This window comes from Manis javanica, chromosome 1 (assembly GCF_040802235.1).
Source record: "Manis javanica isolate MJ-LG chromosome 1, MJ_LKY, whole genome shotgun sequence".
NCBI classification, from domain to species: Eukaryota; Metazoa; Chordata; class Mammalia; order Pholidota; family Manidae; genus Manis; species Manis javanica.
In genome coordinates this window covers 228,943,773-228,969,362 of record NC_133156.1, presented here as the reverse complement: position 1 = coordinate 228,969,362, position 25,590 = coordinate 228,943,773, and the positions used below count along the sequence as shown (strand labels likewise).

General features: G+C 37.9%; 1 protein-coding gene, 1 long non-coding RNA gene and 1 other non-coding gene across 9 annotated transcripts in view; 1 reads left to right on the top strand and 2 right to left on the bottom strand.

Moving 5' to 3' along the window:
* LOC140844384 (uncharacterized) overlaps nucleotides 1-25,590 on the top strand; it is a 47,828-nt gene that overhangs the window by 1,617 nt on the left and 20,621 nt on the right. Inside the window, exon 2 of the long non-coding RNA XR_012122610.1 lies at nucleotides 1,312-1,519. This is a non-coding gene — a long non-coding RNA (uncharacterized lncRNA). The remainder of the gene's footprint in view (nucleotides 1-1,311; nucleotides 1,520-25,590) is intronic.
* NT5C1B (5'-nucleotidase, cytosolic IB) lies at nucleotides 360-22,762 on the bottom strand. Of its 7 annotated transcripts, XM_073216142.1 has the most exons (11): nucleotides 22,648-22,762; nucleotides 19,586-19,675; nucleotides 19,065-19,247; nucleotides 18,364-18,501; nucleotides 16,914-17,142; nucleotides 16,684-16,828; nucleotides 16,238-16,457; nucleotides 15,004-15,133; nucleotides 12,529-12,651; nucleotides 11,945-12,129; nucleotides 360-1,612 (listed from the first exon to the last, which is right to left on the bottom strand). In XM_073216142.1, exons 1-11 carry the CDS (start codon nucleotides 22,678-22,680, stop codon nucleotides 1,280-1,282), a joined length of 1,809 nt encoding a protein of 602 aa, XP_073072243.1. In that variant the 5' UTR covers nucleotides 22,681-22,762; the 3' UTR covers nucleotides 360-1,279. The 7 variants fall into 7 exon arrangements, with proteins under 7 accessions (XP_073072243.1, XP_036882382.2, XP_073072236.1 ...); XM_037026487.2 differs by having other exon boundaries at nucleotides 16,238-16,405; nucleotides 16,684-17,142; XM_073216135.1 differs by having other exon boundaries at nucleotides 11,945-12,123; nucleotides 16,238-16,405; nucleotides 16,684-17,142.
* Nucleotides 15,497-15,607, bottom strand: LOC118973947 (U6 spliceosomal RNA). Its single transcript, XR_005063503.1, has one exon. It is a non-coding gene; the product is annotated as a U6 spliceosomal RNA (small nuclear RNA).

Sequence of the window (25,590 nt, the reverse complement as noted above, 5' to 3'; positions counted from 1 at the left end):
AGCAGGTACACAATTAGTGTCGTGATTGGTTTATTTTGAACTGATTTATATCAAATTAGGCGGCAGATCAAAAGATATATGACAGCAGTAGTCTTTAACTAGACCTAGAGCTGAAATATGTGTATGTGGTTGTGGTAGAGATAGGGATGGGGGTAGAATCAGTAAGAGAGGGTGTGAAGAAGAGAGGAAGAGAATCTGCAGACCTGCTTTGTAACTTCTATTAGTTCAGGCACTAACTGGAATGACTAATCTGTTCAGGGTAGGTCCAATGGCATGGAACCAATAACTTGATTTGGAAGGTTGCATAACAGAAAAGAGACAGCATGTATCAACAGACCTGGATTTGAATCTTAGTCCCATCATTTATTAGCTGTACATCCTTGGATAAGATGCTTAATCTTTTTTAATCTTAGGCTCTTCATTGATAAAAAGGATGATAATAGCATGTCACAAATGTTTGGTTTAATGACAAAATGAGGTAAGATGAAAATAACCAGCTCACTGCACCTAACAAGTAGTAGATTATAGTTAATAACCAATCAATCTTTTTGGAAAAGAAAACAAAAATCACAACAGAATGACAGTGAAAGACCAGGATCCTATACTTTGTGTCACATTTTGAAGTGGCCAAGGCTTCCCTTTCCCCATACAGACATTGGGCCTAACTGCCAGGCCCAAAGCCAGAGATTTCAAATATGAGGTTCTGTGGTCCAGTGGTGATGAACACACTAGATAAATTTCAAAGAACCCTTCCCAAGAGCTTTCTGTCTGGAGCTCATCTTAGATGGAAAGTGCCCTGTATGAATAACCAGCTGATTTATTTCTGAAATGAGCAGTGTCAAAATTGGTACGCCCATGCAGGTAGAGAGACATTTTCATTTTGCGTTGATTAAAAGGCTGGTCATAAGGGCAACATACTAAAAAGTTCTAATTTTCAAGAGTATACTTAATCCTACTCTTTCTACCTTTGAAGACCACCATTCTATAATTCATTCTATCTCCCAACATCAAAAAATGAGCAATCCTTTGTCAAACTAAATAGGCTTCTGAAATAACTCTTCAAGCATTCAGGCATTCAAATTCTAAATTTATTCTAAAGAGTCATTTAACTTGAAGGTTAACTTGAGGGTTTAAATGTTTTCAGAAAAATCAAGGGAAAAACGTTCCAAATGGACCAAGTTCTGATGTCCAATCTTCAGAAATACCTGACTACCCTAGAGATCCACAAGAGGTGGCTTCTGTACTAGCAGACTGACTGCTTTATTTCTCCTCCCCATACCTAATTGTTCATTTTTTCATTAATTCCATAAGGTACATGAGCTGTGATGGTGCCGAATTTCTGTGCCCCTTCAGTGTTGAACATGCGGTCATCAAAGAAGATGTGGGGCCTTATTTTCACCAAGATGGGATCTTTGGGAGCTCCAGCAAGGAAAAGAGCTTCATCTATCTCTAGACCCCAGTTGTGAAGGGTTTTCAGCACACGGGTTCCTGAACTGGCTGCACTGCTGGCTGTAATCAGGTAGGTCCTGATAGGACAAAGTAACCGCTCATCTTTGGCATAAAACTTCTTTTGCAGTCTGCCTAAATCTTCCAGAAAGCCTTTCAAGGGACCCTGCAAAAGGAACATATGTCACAGTTGTGATCTACTGTGCCGAAGGAACGGAATGCTAAAAAAGCCGAGCTTATGAAAGGATATAATACTGCAAATTGGCGGTGTTATAGGGCTAAGGGCGCAATACTGAAACTCCTTGCATTCATATTAACATATTTCTTTATATCCTTGCATTCGTGGAATAAATGTAGGGTTACCATACAAATTTAACATCTCAACACAGATATTTTAAAAGTGAAATAAATTTCTATGAAAGGTTAAATCAGGCAAAAGACAAACTATCCAAATGATAGCAAACGGGACACTAAATAAAATTCAGTCACAAAAAGCACTGCTTTTAATTAGCCTTTTGTGAATTGCACATTTTAACCTTATGAAGTATATGCCATTTTCTCACTCAGGGTTTTCTTCAGTCCAGCCTTGTGTTTTATTTTAATTATTTTGCATATCTTCCCATATTTATCTTTAGCCTCTCTGAACACTTAGTTGTAGCTGTATCTTTGGTACAGAGCATAGAACTTTATTTTGCTATGTGATCCAATCGGATAGTCTTAATTTTTGAAATGAAAGTTAAGTTTTAGGCCATTTATACTTACTGGTATTACAAATATATGTGATAATGGTTCTGCTTTATAATTTTATGACATTTTTGGGTTTAAAGATTTTAAAGGATTGTTCACTGAGTGTCCTTTTTCTTTGTGCACATGTGCATCTGTGTTTCTTCTAATATTTAAAAAGGTTTCTATTATTTCCTTTTATTCATTACCTTTATAACTAGAACTTTTATAGTACCCTCAATCCTCTATTTTTTAAAAATCCAATAACTACTATTTATTACATAAGAAATAATGAAATTAGGTTACGTCTTCACCTTTCTCTTTTCCTCTATTTCTTCTCACCATCCAATTTTATTTGTTTCATCTTTCTCAGTGTTTGCATTTGGATTATTAGAGATTCTTATATTTCTGTTTAACAGCTTTACATTTTATCCTTTGATCAGCTATTGTAACTAACGGTATCAGCATACTTACTTTTCCTTTGACCTTTTTCCTCCACATTTTCCCAGTTTTCATTAGTTACATAATTTCTGCATCATTAGGAAGATAATATGGGCTTTCTTTTTGCTGCCCTAATCCTTACAATTGTTTCAGTTGTATTTCTATGGCCAAATATATTCTGTGCCCTTTGGTGCCTTTGTGTTTCCTGTCATGTACATATTGGCTCTACCACTAGTCTTCTCATGAAAATGTTACGGAAATAATAATCCCTGAGAATGCAGTATGTTCTCAACTGTGGATCTATTTCCTTTTCACTTGAATGAATCTTTGGGTATAGAATTTATATTTTCTCTCCATATGATCTTGTAAGTAGTGCTCCACTGTCTTTTGCTATCAGGTGCTGTTGTGGAGAAGACTGCAGACAGCTTGAACTTTTCCCCCTACTCGTGTAAGCAGGCTGCCCATATAATCGCTTCTTCATCTTTGAAGTTAAATAATTTTACTACGGCACATCTCAGCGATGACCATGCTATTCTGTTTTTCTATTACATAATGTGGCCTTTAATCTTTTAACTGTTTAATGTATGAATTAACATTTTCTGATAATTCAGGATGTTTTCTTGATTTATGTTTTTTTATATAAATTTGTATTTTGTATATGCCACACAGAACTCTCTCCAGAAGATAATTTCACTGTTTTTCTTCAGGGATTACAATCATGCCTATGTTGGATTTGCTTTACCTGTGATCTATTATTTTTGCCATTTATTTTCCCCAAAATTTTCTTTTTCAATTCTAGTCATTTCCAGAGTTCTACACTTCAGTGTCTTATGATTTCCTCCTTGCCTTGTATTTTTTGCTTTGTGACCATCCTTTAAGTTTGAAAGTCATGAGAATTATTTAGTTACAATGTTCACCTATACTTTGGCTTATATTTCTAGTGAGAATTCTCATGTGTTATTAGATTTTGCTCTTTTTCTTTTTCATTGTATCTTTGCATATATTCTGTGCTGGTTCTTTTTTTATTATTCATCACTGAAGTAGATTGGTTTTTCTTCTAACAATAAGAGGGTTCCTGGGGAAGGTTAAAGGAGCATTTTAAGACTGACATTTTCACAATTCAAAAGCTCTTTTTTTTCTGCTGTCTTGCAAAAGATGTCTTTTTCTACAAATGTGGCTTACTTATGCACTTGTTTAGTATTTCTTTCTCTGAGGCTACATATATCAGGAAAAACATGCAAAAATATTAGTTGCTTAAGGTGAGAGGCATATACATAGGTGAAAAATCTGTAACTTTTTTTTTGTCAAAAACAGCAAAGGGAACGTAGTGACTGTTAGCAGGAGGCACTCCACTCATAGTTTGACTTTACAGCATAGAGGAACACAGTTCATCTTGCTTTGAGTAATTACCAAAGGGAATAATTAGGGACTGGTCAGTGTATGTCACCATATTTAAACCAGGTATCCATATCATCCTTTCTTTCTTCCATTTTTAGTATGTTTTATAATTTGTGTATCTGTGCAGTAGTACAAGAGTATAACTTGTCAATAAAAAACAGGAATATGAGGGTGAGTTATTCAAATATCTTTTTGAGGAATTGTATGATTTAAAATATGTGGAATCTTCCTAGGCAGTAGAAAGCTGGAAAGAATTTTACTCCTAACAATAAGAATAAGCCAGATAATCTAGTAAAAAGTTCAGGTAATTTTTAAAAGCAACTGGTAAAGTCCAAGTATGGTTTAATGAGAATACAAACCCTGGAAGCCACAGACAAAACAAATATACACTCCCATACAGGCTTTTCCCCTTATATGTACTTGCCTAGTTTTCTGTAAGAAACCCTGCAGGCAGGGTGAGAGATGAAAGAATGCAACCTTTGGTGCAGGCTTGGAGGGGAGGAAGCAACTACTGCTGTGAGGAAAGACTAAAACTCCACTTTGTCTCATGTCTCCTAAAAAACAAAAGTCTTAAACTGCTGGAAGAAGGGCTTCAGACACTGTTACTCCCAGGGCACTGGTAAAGATCTACTGCTATGGGTAAGGGAAGGGGAAAACCTTCAACCACTGGGAAAGGGACAGGAGACTTACACACCCAGCCCAGTGGATATCTCCTGTCACTGGGGAAAAGGCAAGATCAATGTAAAATTTCTTCCTTAAAACCTAGGAAGATACAGTTTGTCTGAGATTTAGGCTAAGCGAGGACAACAGAAAATGCCCTTCCCCATGACCTCACCAAACTGTTCTGCAGAGACAACCAGCAATAGTTGAGAGAGGGATAACAACATGGAGACCATCTGTGAGGTGTGGACACAAAGGAGAGGCCTAAAACTGAAAGTAGAAGAGGAATACTGTGAAGAACCTTCTTGCACCCTACCAGAGGAATTTGAAGTCTGGGGTGAAATGAAGGTAACAACAGAAACAACAAAATGCCTACTTAGTCAAACTCCTGATTTGATTAATTCAATCCTTTTACTAATTGGTAGCAGAATAGGAGGCATAACTATTATCAGGCAAAATAACTAATTATCAAGTATCTACAGTCTACACACTATGATTGGAAATTAAAGCATTATGACATTGAATAAAACAAACAAAAAGAGCAAACAACCTTGAAAAGAAAGTAACTAACAGAAGAAAACTCAGTGATTACTTAGAGGTTGTAAATACAAGAGAGGGAATTGCAGAGAACTGAATTCCCTAGTTCAGTTATGATACCATTATCATAACTGTTTTGGAATGTGGAGAACATATGAGTAGACTAGTAATTTCAGCAAAGAAATGGAAAAATAAGAATTGAATGTATCGTAACTGTTTTGGAAGGTGGAGAACATATGAGTGGACTAGTAATTTCAGCAAAGAAATGGAAAAATAAGAATTGAATGGAAATGTTAGAAATACAAATTAAAGTACAGAAATGAAGAATGCTTTTGATGGATTTATTAGTACAGTCAATGCTGAGGAAGAAATCAGTGGACTTGAAAATAGGTCAGCAGAAATTACCTTAATGGAAAATAAATAGAAAAAATAGTGGGGAAAAAATAGCAGGGCATTGAAATCCTGTGGAACCCCTTTCCCCCCAACACACCATATTAAACTGCTAAAACACAGAGAAATATAGAAAATCTTGAAGGCAGTCAGAGAAAAATAGACACATTTTATACAGAAATCCAAAGATGGGATCTCAAACCATTTGTTTTCAGAATCTATGCAAGTCAAAGATAGTGGATGGGTATCTTTAAAGTGCTGAAAGTAAAATGTGGTAAATTCAGAAAACTATATCCAATCAAAATAAAGTATTTTTTAAAAATGAAGGAGAATAAAGATTTTCAGGAAAAGAAAAAGCAAAGCCTTTTGGCAACAGCATATCAATTCCACATGAAATGTTAAAAGATGGTCTTCTGGCAATGATTGCAATGAATGGGAGGTGAGGAATTGATAATATGCCTGAATGTGGAAACCAGAATGTTGTTCATGTGAAACCTTCATAAGAGTGTAGATCAGTGACTCTACTAATAGAAAAAAGATGGTCTTCTGGCAAAAGGAATATGATTCCATGGAGAAACTTGGATCTACACAAAGAAGTGAAGATCCCTAGAAATGGTTAAAATGAAAATGAATACAAAAGACATATTTTTTTCTTATTTATTCTAAAGATATTGTTTCACCAAATAAAAAATAATAGCCAGGTTTTGTGAGTTTATGGTATAGGTAGAAGTTAAATGTATGACAACACTGAATATGGGAGGGAGGGATTGAGAGTATACTGTTGCAAGGTTCTCACATTATCCATGATGCAACATAATACTGTTTGAAAGAAGACTGTAATTATTTAAAGTTGTATACTGTAAATCCTAGGGTAACCCTAAAAAACAGTTAAAAGTCAGTAGTAGAAATAAAATGGAATCCTAAAAACACAATACATACAATAAATTCAAAAGCAAAAGGTAAGGGAAAAGAAAGAATGGATGGAATATATAGAAAAAAGTAGGAAGATGGTAGATTTTAATCCAATCAAAGTAATAATCACATTACATGTAAATGGACTAAAAACAGCAATTAAAATACAGGTACTGTCATATTGTACAAAAAAGCAACACAAACTATGTAATATCTACAAAAATCACTTTAAATATAGAGATAACTAAAATGTAAAAATAAATAGGTTAAAAGAAAAAATATAGAAAATATATACAAACATTAATGAAAAAAATGCAAAAGTGGTTATATGAATCTCGGGGGCATTATAATAATGAAAAGGGATTAATTTTTCAAAGAAGGTGTAATTGTCCTAAATATTTGGGCACTGAATAACAAAGATTAAATACATGAAGCAAACGGACACAATTGAAAGGAGGGATGATCAAAGACTTCCATGCCACCTCCTCAATAGTAGATAGAAGAAGTAGACAGTCACTGACAATATTAAAAACCTGGGCAGCCTGACCTGAATAATACACTATCAATTTACTTAATCAATCTGACATTTATTAAATACTCAACAATAGCAGAATAAACATTCTTTTCAAGTATATATGAAACATATTCTGGGCATAAAACATTCCTCAACATATTTAAAGAATTGAAGTTATAGAAGAGATAGTCTCTGACTACAAGAGAATTCTACTTGTAATCAATAACAGAAGGCTGTCTGGGAAAATTCTAAATATTTGACAGTTACCCAACTTACAAGTACATATAAATCAAATATATTTTAAAATACATATAGATCAAAGAAGTAATCAGAGAAATTTTTTAAAAGGCTTTAAATTGAATGAAAATTACAAACCACCAATCAAAATTTGTGGGATGCAACTATGTCATCATTTAGATAAAATTTTAGAGTATTCAATGCTTATTTTAGAAGAGAAAAGTCTCAAATCAGTGGCCGTAAGTATACACCTTTTAAAAACTTAAGAAGAGCTGGTTATTGGAAAGATAAATAAAATTGTTAACGTCTACCCAAATTGACCAATGGGGAAAAAGAGAGAAGACAAATAATATTTCTAATATCAGGAATGAAAAGAGATACATCACTTGAGATCCTAAAAATAGTAAGAGCACAATAATTTGTGAAAAACTTTATGCTTATAAATTCAATGACTTATATGGACAAATTCACTTTTTTTGGTCTGAAAAAAAATGCAAACTCATAAATTGCCAGAAGATGAAGGAGAAGAAAAAGAAAATCAGAATAGTAGTTCTATAGCTATTAAAACTAATTGAATTCTTAGTTAAAAATCTTCCTTTATAGAGAAGTCCAAGCCCAGATAGCTTCTCTAGAGAATATTACCACATATTTAAAGAAGAAATAATACACAAAATCTTCCAGAAAATGGATGGGGAGAAGATACTTCCCACCTCATTTTATTAGGTCAGCATTATTCTGTAAAATATTAAAAGAACACTACAGTATTATCTCTACAGAATATAAAGTCAAAAGGTTTCTAAACTGGATTTTAACAAATTGGATCCAATAGTATATGAAAAGAATAGCACAACATGACCAGCTTGAACTTCTACCTGCAATGCAAAGCTGCTTCAACATTTTACAGTCCATCAATATAATTTATGTAACAACAAACTGGAGAAGCCACATGATTTTCTTAACAGATACAGAAAAGCCATCTGACAAAAGTCAATATACACTTATAAAAATTTTCAAAAAATAGGAATAGAAGGCAACTCGCTTAACCTCACAAATGGCATCTTGAAAAAAACCTATAGATAATGTACTTAGGAGCCAAAGACTGAAAGATCTCCCCCTAAGATCAGGGACCAAGAAAGGCAAGGGTGTGCATTCTCATGACTCTTGTGGAACATCATACTGAGTATACTAACAAGGGTAACAAGGCAAGAATGGTGAATCAGAGACATAAAGAATGGAAACAAATGAAAGTGTTTTTATTCACAGTCAACATTCCCTGTGTAGAAAGTCCCAAATAATCTACAATAATTTTACTGTGACTAACAAGTGACTTTAACAAGGAAGTTGCAGTATATGAGGTCACTATACAAAAATAATTGTGTTTCTGTATATTTGCAGTAAACAAATTGGAAGTTAAAAATTTTAAAGTATCATTTTTAATAGCACCAAAGAATTATAAAATACTGAGGTATAAATCTAAAAAGATAAGTGTGATATCTGCATGCTGAAACCTACAAAATACAGATGAAAGAAATCAAAGATGAGTAAAACGGAGAGATATATGTGCACATGGACTGAAAGGCTTGATATTGTTAAGATATCTATTCTCCCAAGATTAAGCTATACATTCCACACAATCACAATAAAAATCCCAGCAGGATACTTTTTTCCTCCATAAAAAGACAAGCTAATTGTTAAATGTATAAGAAAATGCAAAGGAATCAGAATATCCAGAAGAATTTTGGAAAATAACAAATTTGGAGGGCTCATATCACCTTGCTCAAGATTTTCCATAAAACTATGATAATCAAGACAAGAGACTGTGATATTGGTAAGAGGATAGATACCAATATTAAAGGAACGGAAAGCCAGTCTTTTCCACAAATAGTGTTGGAACAACAAGGATATCCATAAGTAGTAAAAATGAACTTTAACCAATACTTTGTACAAATTGAAAAATGAACTAAAGTTAAATCATAATACTAAAAGAATAAAACTTAAAATTTAAAAACTTATCTACAAAAACATGGGAAAAATTTATGACTTTGGGTTAGACAAAGAGTTCTTAGATATGACATTAAAAACAATTCATAACAATAAATTGGTAACTTGAACATCAAAATTGTTTCTGCTCATCAAAAGACAGTAAAGGATATTAAGAGAATGAAAATGCCAGCACAGACTGAGAGAAAATATCTGATAATGATAAAGAACTTATATCCAGAATATATAAAGAACTTTCAAATCTCAATGATAAAAAAAAAAACCTAGTACACATAAGCAAGAGATTTGAACAGATGTTTTTGCCAAAGCATACATATCATGACAAATAATCACCTGATAAAATGCTCAATATCATTTGTCATTAGGGAAATGCAAACTAAAACTACAGTAAGAAACCATTATATAACCACTGGAAAAGCTTAAAACAAGCAAACTAACAAACAGAAAACCACTGATTATGTCAAATACTAGCAAAGATGCAGAACAACAAAACTGTCTCATACAGTGCTGTTGGGAATGCAAAGTTGTATGGCCACTTTGGAAAATAGTTTGGCAGTGTCTTCTGAAGTCAAACATAGACTTGCTATGTGACCTAGTAATCGTCTTCCTAGGTATTTAGCCAAGAGAAATGAGATCTTATGTTTACACAGAAGCTTACAGGAAAATGCTTCAAGTGGCTTTATGTATTAAGGCCAAAAACTGAAAAAAGACCAAAATATCTTCCAGTAGGTAAATGGATAAAGAAAGATGGTACATCCATACAACAAAATACTACTCAGCAATAAAAAGGGACAAACTACCGATACATGGAATGACATGGATAAGACTCAAAGGCATTATGCTAAATAAAGCAAGTTAGATTCAAAAGACTGCATCCTGTGTGGTTCCATTTATATAACATCTGAAAAAGGTAAAACTCTTGGGATAGAAATCAGGTTGGTGGTTGATCGATCCTGGAGGCAGGAGGCTAGGATGACTGCAAACAGGCATGAAGGAATTTTGCGAATATGTTGAGTATTTTAGTTTGGTTGTGGTTTCACAACTATGCATTTCCACTAAAAATGATGAATTTTACTATATGTAAATTATACCTCAAAAACTCAGATTAAAGCACACACACTCACTAACACACACTTGGAGACCACTATTCCAGAATGGTGGGACTAGGTACGTATCAAATCAAGAGACATCCATTACTAGTCATGGTACCACACTGAAGGTTTATCAGCTGAGAGTAGCCAAATCAATCCTCTCCAGCTGTCCCTTTTGCTGGTGACTTTCAGAGCTCCTCCATTTGAGACAAATGGGACACTGTCATAACCAAACCACAAGCCCCTTACCAACAAACTTGAAATCCTTGGGTAGGAATAGTATCTCGTAACCTCTTTTTCATCAGTGAAACACATCTGGCAAAATCTGATTTTTACAGGAAAGCTACCCTTTTTATGTAAAAAAACAGCATTTTTATCCACTGCCAGAAGTACTGCATAATGAAAACAAGTATGCTGAATAGAAATTTGTCATTTATACCTGCAATAACTAGTGCTAGGCTTCACAATTTTAGTTGTTTATTGGGAAAAAAATGATTGAAAACTTGGAAAAAGGAACTGATAAATGCAAGATCAAAAAGATATTTGGATTATTTCCCTGAGATGAGAAAATGCTAATTGAAGCTTATCTTGAAGTAACTCTTTTTTTTCTTGTTCTTTTTTGGAGCTTTTCCACATTTCAATAATAAAGGCTAATAAACAATGGGCTCTGAATTTCAGTAAAACAGACTTATGTAAAATATAACAAAACTTTGTTAACACTGAATGACTTCATGACACAAGATCAAAGCTTCTAAAGAAGCTATTTAGGAAGGAACTATGAAGTTAAACACACACACACAGTTTAAATATCACTTGCAGTAATGTGAGACGAGTTTGTAAATCTTTTCAGCTTTCAATTAGTCTATTCATGCTCTTAAGTGAAAATAGTATATTTAAGTTGATCTTAAATTCAAGAAGAGCTGAGGGAAAAAGGCTGATTAAATCCTTGGTTAAGATTCATAGATTAAAACTGAATGATCTATCATTTCAAATTCAGTTTGGAGAATATTTTGATGGTTTCCATTTCTGTTTGTTAAGAAATGGGTTTTGTTCATTTCAGACTATGACTTCAACCCTTCAATACATGGATTGATTCCCCAAACACCTAAATACTTAGTTTCATTTTGATTAAGTGTTCATAGTTTGTACTTGTTTGAAGCTCATTTGGTTTAGTTTTAAGCTCTCAGTTTTACAGATTTTTTCAATTAAGTGATGTCTTTATGGAGCTTGAGGTTATGGACAGAAAGATGCAACAAATATTTACTGACCTATTGGAAATGACCTTACTATTTTGAGAACCTGCTATGGACAAATGGCTTACTGGTAAGCTTATTACTTCTCTTACGCATAATTTAAGGACTATCATGAGAAGATCATAGAAACATTTTCAAAACAGTAGACAAAAGAATGCTGAAATTTAAAAAATGTCAGTGGCAGATGCTTCAAAATGAGGAGTTTATGAAAGAAGGAGAAAAATGAAAAGGTGAAGTAAGGAGTGGCCTTCCTAAAACAACGTAGAAGCCATTACAATGAATATATATATATATATATGAAAGCAAGTAGATCAAAATTAATTAGAGCTCTTTGAACCTACCTGAGCTAGAGGCTTATTCTCAAATAGTGTTTCATGTTGAAAGAATTTGTCTAGCTCATGCTCCTTGGCAATGTGCTCAGACTCGTCAGAGAAGAGGACGGCATCCCCATCAAAGGCCACACGGAGCTGGGTGTCACAGTAAGCCATGTCTTTGACTCCATCAAACATTGTTGCAGAGGCTATCCCTGGCCAAACATGAGGACTGATTAATACTCTTCTCAGGGCCATGAGTTTTAGTTTCTACCATTAAAAAGAAAAATTCCCAGACCTTGCATTTCCTTGTTAGCTATTACATGCTGACTAAATTCCTCTTCACAACCACACATCTCAAAACAGTTGTCTACACTATTTCTGTCTCTATAAGGGATGGGAAAGTGTTAAATGGGTTGTGGGACAATGACTGAGGGTGTCCACCTCCACGAGGGTCAAAGCTCTAAAAGACAAACTCAAGGGCTGCCACTCGTGGAGACCCCTTGTGGAAAATTCAACAAAGACATAAGCCACATAGTTATATACGAAACCCATCCGAAGGGAAACCAACACAAACTTCTTTATTAACTAGAGGGGTAAAAGCAAACTAATACCTTCTTGTATTGCTTCTTGTACTTTTTCAGAATCCTCAGAGAGATAAAAGTTGGTAAGATATGCCTTCAAGTAGCCAATGGGGCTTTTTCCACCAGTCAGACAGAAGCGGTCAATTAGTAAGCCTATTATTGGGCAAGAAGGATTTTGCTCTATCAGAGACTAAAGACAACATACTTACTGTAAATACAAATTAAAGTCACCTTAGGAATAACAGTGCCTATTGAGGTTTTAGAGCTGCCTTCAAACTTTCAGTATGGGACAATGTCTCAGATATGTTATGACAGTGGATGTGTGCATGACAGCTTTTGAAGTACATCCATGTAGACTGTGCCATTTTATTCTCACAGAGGCAGGGCAGGCATTCTTATCCTCATTACTAAAAAGGAACCTGAGACATAAAAATTTGGATATTTAAGTCCACTGGTTCACACTGATTGTCCAGAATAGAACTCACTTGTCAAAAGGGCCAGTTAAAATGCAACTCTATCTTAAGTACCATTTTTGTATTTTTTCAATAACAATACAATACTAATAACAAATAATGCTGGGATTTGAACTGTGTTCTAAAATCAGCAAAAGGTCTAAAGTTGTCTCTTCCCTGACTTGAAATTTTAAATGCAATTATTAGCAGACTAAACATTGATAATACACATTGAATGCCTTGCAAATCAACAACAGTTAATAAAAAACCCGCTAGATGAGAGGTTTGTAAAACAGGCACCCACAAACCTTATGGATGAAAATATAAATTGGTACAGGCTATCTAGAAAGTGATTTGACAGTATGTATCAGGAGCTTTTAACAGGTTTATACCTTTTGACTTAGGATTCTTTTTTTAAGGAATTTATTCTGGAGAAATCTGAAACTCTTGATAAAGATTTATGTAAGAAGTTCTTAGGGCAGGATTATTTATAAAAGCAAAACATTGTTTAACCGTGTGAAAACAGTCAAAGTATAGCATGCATAGAAGACATTACATACCCATTCAAGGACCTATGATAGAAAGCACATGATAGAAAGCAGAATTTTGAGTCCAGTCAGTTGTTTATTATCTGTATGGACCAAGACAGTAGATAGCATCCATCAACAGTTAAGGTGGGAGTGTTTGCTGTGGTATTAACAGAATAGTCTCACTTTTTCACTTAAGCCAACATTAGGCATAAGTGGCACAAAAGTGTACGAATTCTTAAATAATATTAATTTAATGATCAGTAATTATTTCAGAAATGATTAAAACATCATCTGTCTTCTCAAGATCACAGTTCATTGAAGGGCCAGGAATATAAACATACTTGTTATGTAACAAGAGAGAAATATAAAATATTTTCAGCACCCTGAGGAGGGAAGTACCTAAGTCTTTCAGGTAAATGGTTGTTATTCTGTGAGCAAGCCTGCATGAGAAAATTAGGCTCAGTCCATTCATTAGTAGAATTAACATGTAAATAATTCATTATAGTACTAGCCTGGCTGGGCTCAGTGTTGTGAAGGATAGATAGATGTAAATCACCTGCTAAATGGAACAAGACTATGTGTTGTGAAAATAATTACTGCTGTTTACTGAGTGATTATGCCACTCTTCTATGCTAAAGCTTTTATATACATTCTCTCATTTCATGTAATAATCCTATGAAGGCTGCATTTTGAAGTGCAAACATTTTTAAAAGTATGTCTTAGTAAGACATCAGCCTTATAATTAGGATAATATAAAATTCATAAGCTGCAAATATATCTTATTTATGGATATATATAAATATAAAATAATAACTATAAAAGTATAATTATAAATTAAATTATTAATTTAAATATGCCAAATGTAAACCTTATTTTGACATGACATTTCTATAAGACTGAATATGTCACTTAGATAATAGGCCAAAGGTCTCCAGATAAGAAGTCAGGTAATTCCCTAACAGGAAAAATTGACACTAAGTCTCCAACACACTGATGGATACACTCTGAAGACACGAGAGTTAAGACATGAGAGTCAATCAAATTTTCCATGTAAAGGAATAAAGACAATTTTCCTGGCATGAGTATGGATTTGATGTGTGTGGAGAGAGAATCATGTTTTAAGAGTGCAAAGGAAAAAGTGAAAAACTTTAAACCGTTAACGTGTATCTGTGGTGAACAAGAAGTTTGATCACCCAGAGAAAGCCTCTGGGTTGACGGCTCCTTGAAGTCAAGTTCAGAAGTGAAAAACATAAAACAGAGAAATATATTGCAGGATCTGGGATTAAGACTTTGAAATTCACACTTGACAAGTTAAGTCCAGAGCTTTGGGCCCAACTCTGTGCTGAAGTTAAAAATGAGCATGGCCTCTCTTGTTCTGACATAGGCAAATAAACATTCCTCACGCAGAAGGGGGTTTCAGTATCAAAGACACTGCATTAGTTAGGCCACAGTTAGCAAAATAACATGGCTTCTCTCTTCCAGAGCAGCGAGCTGTTCTCCCACATGGTATTTATTTTACTTACCATAGTGATTGACGCTGTTTATAAGCCGCACTCCCACTTGGGCATGGTTATTAGTCATCAGCACAATATCAAATAAGTCCTGTTCATCAGGATACAGATCACGGAGTCTAGCATTGACGTGCTGCAGTGCCTGAGTCACAAACACAAATGTGTGTGAAGACGCCAGGCAAGGTGGGCATTGGGTGTCTCAAGAGAAGAGATCTCATCCGTGTCAAATTAAAGCTTTAAAGACTTCACTCAAAGATTATGGCTCCTTTATGGGAGGGTATGCCATTAATATCTGTTTTTGCAGTCTCTGATACACAGGACCTCAGTTAATGTTTACTGAATAGATGGGTAATATGTGTTGAAAATTGTTACAACATTTGATTTACTAGAATTATCTCTACTGGATACTTAGAAAGATCAGGCTAACCCCTTTTTGCTCTATTTTTTGAAGGGGGGGGGATTTTATAAAATCTGCCTCTCGATCATCTGATTATTATTTTTCGTGAAAAATAGGGAATGATTCATGAATTTGCATGTTATCCTTGCACAGGGGCCATGCTAATTAATGGTCTCCATATTGTTCCAATTTTAGTATGTGTGCTGCCAAAGCGAGCACTTTGTCTGCTTATAGACATGAGTCTTTGGAATAGGTTTGTGGTTTCCTCCCGTGCTGTTACCATGCCCCATAAGTAATTTCTGCTCACAACTTGTTGAGGTATCATTTGTTACTGCCTGGTTATGGTGTTATTGTGTAATATCTGTATAAGTTATATACGGGACCAGACTTTTAAGTGCTATACATTTCAGTATAAGGTTAGAAAAACCTTCCTTTCTGTATTAAAATCATTATCCTAGGTGCCAAAAGCATCTTGGTTTTCTAAGTATGCTGTATTTAGGGATGGAAAGCTAAAGTGAAATCTCATCTAATTTTAACGAGGACTTTTATTTCTACTACTCAGAACTGTAAACTCATTGCTTCTGGTTACTGCTCCATCCAAGGAGAGAACAGAGGTTTCTGTTCCAGGTCTGGTGGTTAGGATTCCACCTAGAAGAGCTCAGCATTGCAAATCTAGGGCTGGAGTCCCTTCCTCAACAGTCTGGAGCCTCTGCGAAAGCTTAAACTGCCCTGGGGTCAACTTTCAAAGGGCGAGAACAGTAAGGGTGGACCAGGAATGACAAGGGGACCCGGATGAGGTCCAGGGCCGGCCCGGGGCCTTCCCTCGCCATCCAGGGCTTCGCAGGGTACCTTGACGAAGTGGAAGGCAGGCCCCGGGGTCAGGATGACGTTCTCGTTGTGAAGCTGGTACTCCATGTACTTTTCCAGACCCTCCTCTTCGTAGATCTTGCTTCCGTCAGCCATGTTGAAGAGCGCCCAGGATGACACCGCGACGGTGATGGCATGCTTGAGCTTGGGCTGCAGCGAGGGGCCACCGGGACGGGGGTCACACAGACCGAAGGGAGCGGTACTAGGATGCATCCCAAGAGGGGGCGGAAAGAGAACAGCTGAGCACTGGGCTGCTGGACAGCCGAGGGCGGGGCCCCTCCTGAGAGTGTAGGTGGGAGGTCTGGGGAGGAGAAGCGGGGAGCTGGGACGGACTTCCCCACTCCACCCGGAGGGGGGGAGCTGGGAGAGGTCCAGGCCACGGGGCTCCACGAGGGGAGCCCCGGGCACAGGGCGGCGGGCGTGCTCACCAGCCGGGGGCGCGAGCAGTCCGGGATGTTCTCATACAGCGTCCGCACGGATGCCCAGTAGGCTTCGTCGTAGTCATCCTCTTCCTCCCGCCTCTGGGTCTGGTCGGACACGGAGTCACGGTCCATCTGGGACGGGTTGAGCGCCCTGCATTGGGCAAAGGACTTCCATTCTGTGGGGGGTGTGCGCGGGTAGTCCCGGGGATGCGTGTCCCTGGCGTCCCGGGACTCACGGATCTCCCGCCCCATGCCGTGAGCCCCGGATTCCGGATTGTCGTGCATCTTGGTGCTGCGCCAAGACCCCGCCTGGGACTGGTGATCCGGGGGCGTGGGCGGATGTGAGAAAGGCATGGAGGACGCGGGCGGTGAGGGCAGCGATGGCTTTGCTGACAGTTCCCCCGGTGACTCTTGCTGGCTGGGGGAGGTGGGTGAAGTCTGGGAGGTTGCAGAGCTAGTGGGGAGCTGGAGCAAGAAAGTGGCAACTGAGTTGGATGCTCCTCTGGGGTCTTTGTCCCCATCTCTGATCAGTTGGAGTCAAGGACCTGTCCCCTTCTGTTTCATTCCTAGCCCTTAGATAGATCCTTGATAATCTCAGCTCTGTGCTGCAAGGTATTAGACATTTCTGTTAAGTGGACAAAGACAGTCTGCTTTCATTTCCCCTAGCATCTCTATCAGCACCTCACATTTTTGTTTGTTTCTTGGAGCAGATAGAGCACAGGTCCTCTTCCTTGCCATTAAAAGACAGCTGGCACATAGTTTGCAAAGTTCTGTCACTTGCCTCTGGTATACCTGCTTGATTAGAACCTTCAGTTTGGACAGAAAGGTTAAGTAAGGGTCCTTGCTAGCCACTCTCTCCACCTGTGACCTCCAGGTAACTCCATGAGCAACCAGACCAGATGTTCCTACAAAGCCCCTTGGGGCATCTCCTTCCACATTTGCCTAGTGTTTAATACAATGATTGCTGGGAAGGTTGGTAGGCTGGGGTATTGAGTGTTTTCCCATTGCCTTCAGAGCTCTGTGTGCCAGTGGATTTCAAATGGAGAGAAGCATCTTCATAAATAGGAAGAAACCATTCTAGAGAAAGGACTCCATTACTGAAGTGTGCAATATATTATTAAGCATCCATATATTATTTGTTTTTGTAATTGTTTCAAAAGGCATATTCTTGGTTAGATTAATGAGCTCACAGAGACCGATGGGTTGGTAGTGGCTAGGTCTGTATTCTCTCTGAATCCAAAAACTTAATCTCAAAATTTATGGAGCTAGACCTAGTTAAGAGCCCCAAGTGCTGTACAATCTAACACTCTTCAACAATTTATCTCCTTTGTTGATCTTTCTATCCTGCCCCCCTCCTGAGTCTTGGGTGCTCAATGAGTAGTTATTGAGTAAATGAAAAAAGCAATGAGAGCCATAGAGTTTGAACATGAAGTGTGCAGCTTAAAGACCTAGAGCCCCTGGGTTTTAATCTAGCTCTGTTAGTGCTAGTAATGTGAAGTTCTAGGCAAATAACTCTTGTTTCAATTTTCTCAACTGTGAAATGGGGCTAACAGGGCTTTTTTTGTGAGGGTTACAGTAGCTAAAACATATAAAGTACATAGAATAGGGCCTGGCACATAGAAAGCCTTAATGAATGTTTATTATTATTATTCTGTTATGTCCTCTTCCCCTTCATCTCTTCTCTACCTTAAGACTGGTGTTCCTGCTTTTTGGCTCGTCTACTGATGGAGCTCTGGTGGAGGGGCTCCGTGCAGTTCGGGACCACTGATTTCGTGTGAGGTGCCCTCCGGAGTCTTCCTTTGGCAAGGATAATTCTTGTGCTCCCTTTTGAGGAGAGAAGAGACCCAAGAGTGTAATACCCACTACCCACTCTTTCCCTGCGTGTGCCTACAGAATAACAATGTCAGGCTAACCACAGCAAAGCCCAGTGAGAAGGTCCCTGACCTCTATGTCCCTTAATTCAGCCTTGCCCTTGTGTAGTATTCTAGCTTTGGCCCAAACCTGACTTCTCTGAGGAACAACAAAGTGGGGATCCACCCAGAAGAGCATCCAAAACCATGAAACAAATCCAAATCTCGTATCTCACATGTGACTCAGAGCTCTTATAGGCAACAAGTAGAGTTGACCATTTTTCCTCCCTTCTCCCTAAGGATAAGCCTGCTGGCAAATTCTAGAAAGTCCTAGCTGCCAATTTTTATAAGACTTCAAAGGTGAGAGCAGCTGGCACCTACACAAGGAATAGAGCCCTTGAGCATTCCTTTTCGGGGGAACAAGCGTGGAGGAGATCATGGAGAGACAAGTGGGTGAGTTTCTCTTCCCCGTGTCCTTCCCCTCACCCAGGTAGCCTGTAGCTCCCCTCCAAAATCAGTAATTTGATCTCTGCTCACCCTGATCATGGTGATCTGCTGGCCCTGCTGCCACAACAGGCACATGTGAATATACACACGAACTGTGCGGCAGGGGCCAAGAAGCACTGTTCCCTCAGCTGCACAAAGGCAGCATCTACACGACGAGTGGCCCCGAGTGGGACAACATCTCAGCGAGTGATTCGGATTGACTGCACGCCTCATCTGGAAGATTGTGCAGAAAATGGTCAGTGTGGTGGTCAGACTCCCCTTCCCTCCCGGATCTGAGCAAAGGCCAGTCTCCTCCCATAGGCTGAGCAGAGGAGATGACTGTAGTTTCAACCCCAGAGGTTCTGCGTGAACATGGGGATGTGCACTGGAGGGGAAGGCAGGGCCCAGCTTCTCCTGGTTTTCCCTTAGCCTCTCCTTGAGGATATTAGGTATCTCCTAATACAGATCTTTACAGCTCAGTCTTCTCACAAAGAACTCCCCTGCCCCCTAATATTTCCCAATGTGCTTTCTGCTCTTTAATTCTCTCACCAGCTCTGAAGAGGTCAGCTCACCTGAGTGCTGAGATGACCTCCTGATTTCTCGGAGTCCCGTCTTTTCTCTGCTTCAAGGCTGTCTTTTGAGTACCTTGTTGTAGTTTCATTCTTAATATGGAAACAAAGAATGTTTATTAATTTTTAATCTCAGGTGCATTACAAGCCTTGGGTTTGGAAGTAAAAGGATAAATAAAAATCAGAACTTGTCTTTTTGCCAATATGAAAAATATATAAATTTTTGACATTTTCCCCCTGTTCTAACAAGCATGAGTAAAAAAATAACACATCAGAGAACTATATAAATATTCTTTAATATAGAAATTTGCTGGTTTATAGATTTGGGGAATGAGGCATTTATCACTTAAAAAATGGTAGCTCGGGAAATGTGATGGGAGAAGTTCCTGGGGTCAGCAGGACTTGGTTTTAAAGTGAAGTTGCCTCCTTGGGCAAGGAAAACAAAAGCAAAAATGAACAAGTGGGCCTACATCAAGCTAAAAAGCTTCTTCCAGCAAAGGGCACTATCAACAGAACAAAAAGCCATCCTACAGTATGGGTGAATATATTTGTAAATGACGTATCCGACAAGGGGTTAACATCCAAAATATATAAAGAACTCAGCACACCTCAACACCCAAAAAGCAAATAGCCTGATTAAAAAATGGGCAGAGGATCTGAACAGATTCTTCTCCAAAGAAGAAATTCAGATGGCCAACAGGCATATGAAAAGATGCTCCACATCGCTAATCATCAGGGAAATGCAAATTAAAACCACAGTGAGATATCACCTTACACCAGTCAGAAAGGCCAACATCCAAAAGACAAGCAACAACAAATGCTGGCAAGGATGCAGAGAAAGGGGGAACCCTTCTACACTGTTGGTGGGAATGTAAACTAGTTCAACTATTATGGAAAGCAGTATGGAGATTCCTCAAAAAACTAAAAACAGACATACCATTTCACCCAATAATTCCACTCCTAGGAATTTACCCAATGAAAACAAGATCACAGATTCAAAAAGACATATGCACCCCTATGTTTATCACAGCACTATTTACAATAGCCAAGACATGGAAGCAACCTAAGTGTCCATCAGTAGATAAATGGATAAAGAAGAGGTGGTACATATACACAATGGAATATTATTCAGACATAAGAAGAAAAATCCTACCATTTGCAACAACATGGATGGAGCTAGAGAGTATTATGCTCAGTGAAATAAGCCAGGTGGAGAAAGACAAGTACCAAATGATTTCACTCATCTGTGGAGTATAATAACATAGCAAAAACTGAAGGAACAAAACAGCAGTAGACTCACAGACTCCAAGAAGGGACTAGTGGTTACCAAAGGGAAAGAAGTTGGGGAGGGTGGGTGGGAAGGAGGGAGAAGGGCATTAAGGGGTATTTTGATTAGCACACACATAGTATGGTGGGGAGGGTATGGGGAAGGCAGTTTAGCACAGAGAAGACAAGACAGTAACTATAGCATCTTACTATGCTGATGAACAGTGACTCTAATGGGGTATGTGGTGGGACTTGATAATAGGGGGGAATATAGCAACCACAATTTTGCTCATGTGAAAACTGAGCATAAGATTGTATATCAATGATACCTTAATAAAAAAAAAAGTTGCTCACACAGAATAACTTTCATTTTTCTCCATTACTCTGAAGATTGCTATTTATGGAGCTTTTCTTTTGTCATGTAGAATTGAAGCATCTCTTGCTTGTTTTCTTAGTGAACTGTAGCTCCAAGTTTCTGTGGATCTAAGCCTCAACAATATTAGTCTGATTTTTAAAATCAAGGACCTTAATCCTGTACAGATCTATTGAAGGCATATCTTCTGTTCATATTATCTAATTACTCATAGCATCTAGAGTGAAAAGAGATTTCTATTAATAAACTAACAGAGAAGGCCACGTAGGAGAGCCAAGAAAATAACATCACAGACGCCTATCCAAGTATTTGTTTTCATTTTCAATTGTAGGAAATGCTGTTGTATTGGAGTACTATTTGTATTGTTTCATGCTAATTCAGTAGCTGTAATGTGATCAAATTAGTGTTACTTATCTGTTTAAGGAGCTTAACCTCTAGTCTAGACCAAGGTGCTCAGGGGGAGTCTGTTCATCCTTTTATGCTGTGTGCCTTGCATCCAGGAAAAATCTCATCCATGTGAGTTGATTCAGTTGATTTCATCTGGACTGCAGAGAATGGCATAGCTGTGTGGTCCTGGAACTAATCCTAAAATCCTTGCATCACCCCCATGCCATCATCGTAAAATCTTCCCATATAATTCTAAGAGCTATTTAAAATCCAATCCTTCCTTTCCATCCCTATTATCGTTGTGTTGTTCCAGGCTTCAAATCATCATGAGCCTCATTCTTAGAATATAGCCTTTTGATTAGATTTCATGGACTCAAATCCTCCCAACTTCTAGATCCATCTACCCATTTATTTAGCATAGTATTTGTAAAATATAAGTCTAAATATGCTTCACTTCTGGATACACTCTTCATTCACTTAATTAGACCAGGAGTCTCTTGATGCATACTGTCTACCTCCCACTTGCCCTCCACTCTACAGTTTATGTCTGTATTCTTCTTCTGCCAAATGACTTGTATTTGCCTATACCACTCTGTTTCCTTGTAACCTCTTCTTCCCTCTAATGTTCTTAAAAAATTTCAGCTCAGCATGACCTGGGAGAAGTTCCCAAAGCTAAACATTCCTCTGTGTTGCCTGTGTCTTTTATACATACTTTTACTGAGCACTGAGTTGAACTTTGTTTTCCCTTTCCTACTAGGCTGTGCATTCTTCCAAGATAGCAACTGTGTTTTCACCTCTTACCACCAGCACATGAGCAAATGCTCAGTAAATGCTGACTTCCTGGGTTGCTTTGTACTGTATGCTTTACTCTCCTTTTCCACCCCACTCTTCATTTCTTTTATTTTTCCTCCCCTTTTCTCAACATGTTGTTATCTGAAATTATTTGATTGTTGTAAAGCAATCCCTGAGATAAATGATGGACTGACATCTATATTTCCTCAGCTCTTTGGCAAAATTCTAGGTCATTCAATTTACTCACCTTCTTTTTCTGTTTCAGAGATGTTTGACTCATTTCTTTTAATTATTGAACTTCTTTTGTTGTTGTGCAGGTTTTCATCCCCCCAGCTCCATTTCCTTTTGCTTCTGTGGCCCAGTCTATTTGCATTTAGAATGTCAAATTTATGACATCATATGTGATTCCATAGTAACAAACAAACTCTGAATATGTGCCTGAATAAAATAAAAGCACTATCTTTCTTGAAAGCCAAGCTTCCTAGATGCCATGAAGTTATGCTATTGTTAAGCAGTTTTCCCATATCATCCAAAGTTGGTTGATAATGAAATTATCATTGCCACTTCTAGTTGTGGGAAAAAAAAACCCCACAAAAGGACATCAAAGACATTTTAGAGCACTGTAAAAATGGGCAAGTCGCATTCTCCATCTATCTGCAGCAAATCTGTTTTGATTCTTGCCAAGGCTTCTGAGAGTAATATACTCATTACCTTGACAGTGCTAAGAAGATATTCTGAGTGACTTATGGGACATGATTCCTACTTGGTCATTCTTCTGCTATTTCCTATTTTCTTGGGGAGTTGTGATATTATTCAAAATTTCTGGGAACACTAGTAGACCCCTCTTTAGCCAGGAGGTTTTCATAACATAGGACTCATATTGAGTAATACAGCTAGCTAGGCACTAGTATCCTGGGAAGACTCCAGAGAATCTTCCTTGCTATGGCCACCCTGCTGCATCCTGATCTATGAAATTAATATTGTGGGAAGTGGCTCTATTGCCTTTGTAACTTTTCTTCCCTAAGTTGAAAGATACAAAAGCCACTAACATGTCATAATATCAACTACATTTACTACTATTTTAAAGTGTTTAGATATAGACAGATAAGCTCCAAAATAATGAAACTTAGTGGAAGTTAGAGAGTTCAAACAAAGAAGGTATTCATGAATCATCCTAAGATAGTTAGAATTATAGTCTTCCAAAATTTTTTCATCCGCTTCTCTAAAGTTTAACCTTTTCTCTTTTGTACAATATTGTTGGAATTATATAGTATATATAATTCAGTATCTTGGTTTTTCCTGTATAATTTTAAACGTGTGTTTTCCATGCTGTTACTTAGTTTGAATAATCATAATGACTCTCCATCATGCTCTAGAGGGGGCATACTACAATTTGCCCATCTATTTCGCTTCTATTGAGTATTTGGGGTATCTGAGTGTTTGCTATTTTAAGTAATATTTCCAAGTATCTCCTTTCTTTAGCTAAAGTATAAGTTGCTCAGTATAAAATCTTTCTGCAATGACTAGTACATTAAAATGTGTAGTTATATGGGCCCATCAGACCCCAAGACTCCATGATGGAGTCTCACACCCATTCAGCAGGGTGAATTCTGCTTGATTTGGCTTTAGGCAGTTGGCATTTATTTTGACCTGACTACTTGTTTTTTGCCTCCTCTGGTCTTGCTGTCATGAAAGCTGTTCGTGAGCGAGGACCTGTAAACCTCTTCCGCTGCCGTGTTCCTAGTGCCTAGAATACCAGGAAGTACCACAATAAATATTTGTTGAGTGAGTATATCAGTCCTTAAAAAAATGCACAGGAGTGATAAGCAAGATACAGAGTGCGGTGTTAGCAGCAGTGGCCAAGGTGAACAGTCATTTACTCGTGTCTTTGAAAAGGCTCATGAGTCAGCGAGTGGGAGGTGGGACTGGAAAAGTGCTGTATTTCTTTCCTATCATTTTAAATTCTTTCTCTAAAGATCAGTGATTCTCAAAGCATGCAACAGAATTACCTGGATAGCTTATTAAAACAAGATTGCAGAAAGTGAATTGTCAAACAAGCTGACACATCCATGTGGTCCAACACTACTCAGCAATACAAAGAAACAAACTACTGAGTCACACATTACCCTGGATGACTCTACAGAGAATTACATTGAGTGAAAAAGCCAATTCCCCAGAAATATATGCTGTATTATTCCATTTATATAACACTGTTGGGTGACAAAATTATAGAAATTGAGTCAGTGGTGGCTAGGGACTAAGGAGGGCTGAGGGCAAGAGGGAAGTGGACGTGACTATAAGAGGGCAACACAAGAGATCCTCTGGTGGGGGTAATAATCTGTGTTTTAATTTGGTTTTATCAGTGTCAGTATCCTGGCTGTGATATTGTACTGTAGTTTTACTAGACATTGCCATTGAGATAAATTGGGCAAAGGGTGATGGGATTGTTCTGTATTCTTATAATTGCCTGTTCATCTAGAATTATTTCAAAAATTTAAAAGAAGTTTATTAATTAAAAAAATACTCACAGATTATTGGCCTCAATCCCAGTGTCTCTGATCATTAGGTTAGGGTTAGAGCCCAGAAATCTGAATTTCTAATGATTTCCCAGATGAAGTTGATACTGGCCTGAGGACCACACACTGATGATCAGTGAACCAGAGCAACTGGGAATGCTTCCTGCCCACAGGACAGAGCTAGCGAGCCCACTGATTCCAAATAGTCTCTTCCTCATCTAACATCTCATCTGTGGTAGTAAAGCCCATCATCAGTGACACTGTCTCTGGGATGGGCCCATTACACTGCAGGTGCTCATGAGGGAGGCTCACCTGTGTTCAGCAGGAGCAAGTCTGCGTGGCCGGGCTTCATGCAGTTCGTGAGCAACAGCTGTGACTGACTTTTCTGACTGCCTCGACTGGAGGAGAACTGTGCAAGCTGGAGGTTCACATCCTTGACTGTGTGTAAGAATGACATAGGAGCTCTTAAAAATTCCACTGCCCAGACCATACGCAAAGGCAGGCAGGTTTAATCAGACTCTCTGGGTATAGGACCCACATATCAGTATCATTTGTGTTGGGGTGGAGGGCTGAGCCCCAGGCTCTAAATAGAATTTATAGCTACCTAACTGCCCCCTGCATTCCCCACAATTACCTTGGGTCCAGTTCCCCAGACTCTACAGAGGGGCTGGACA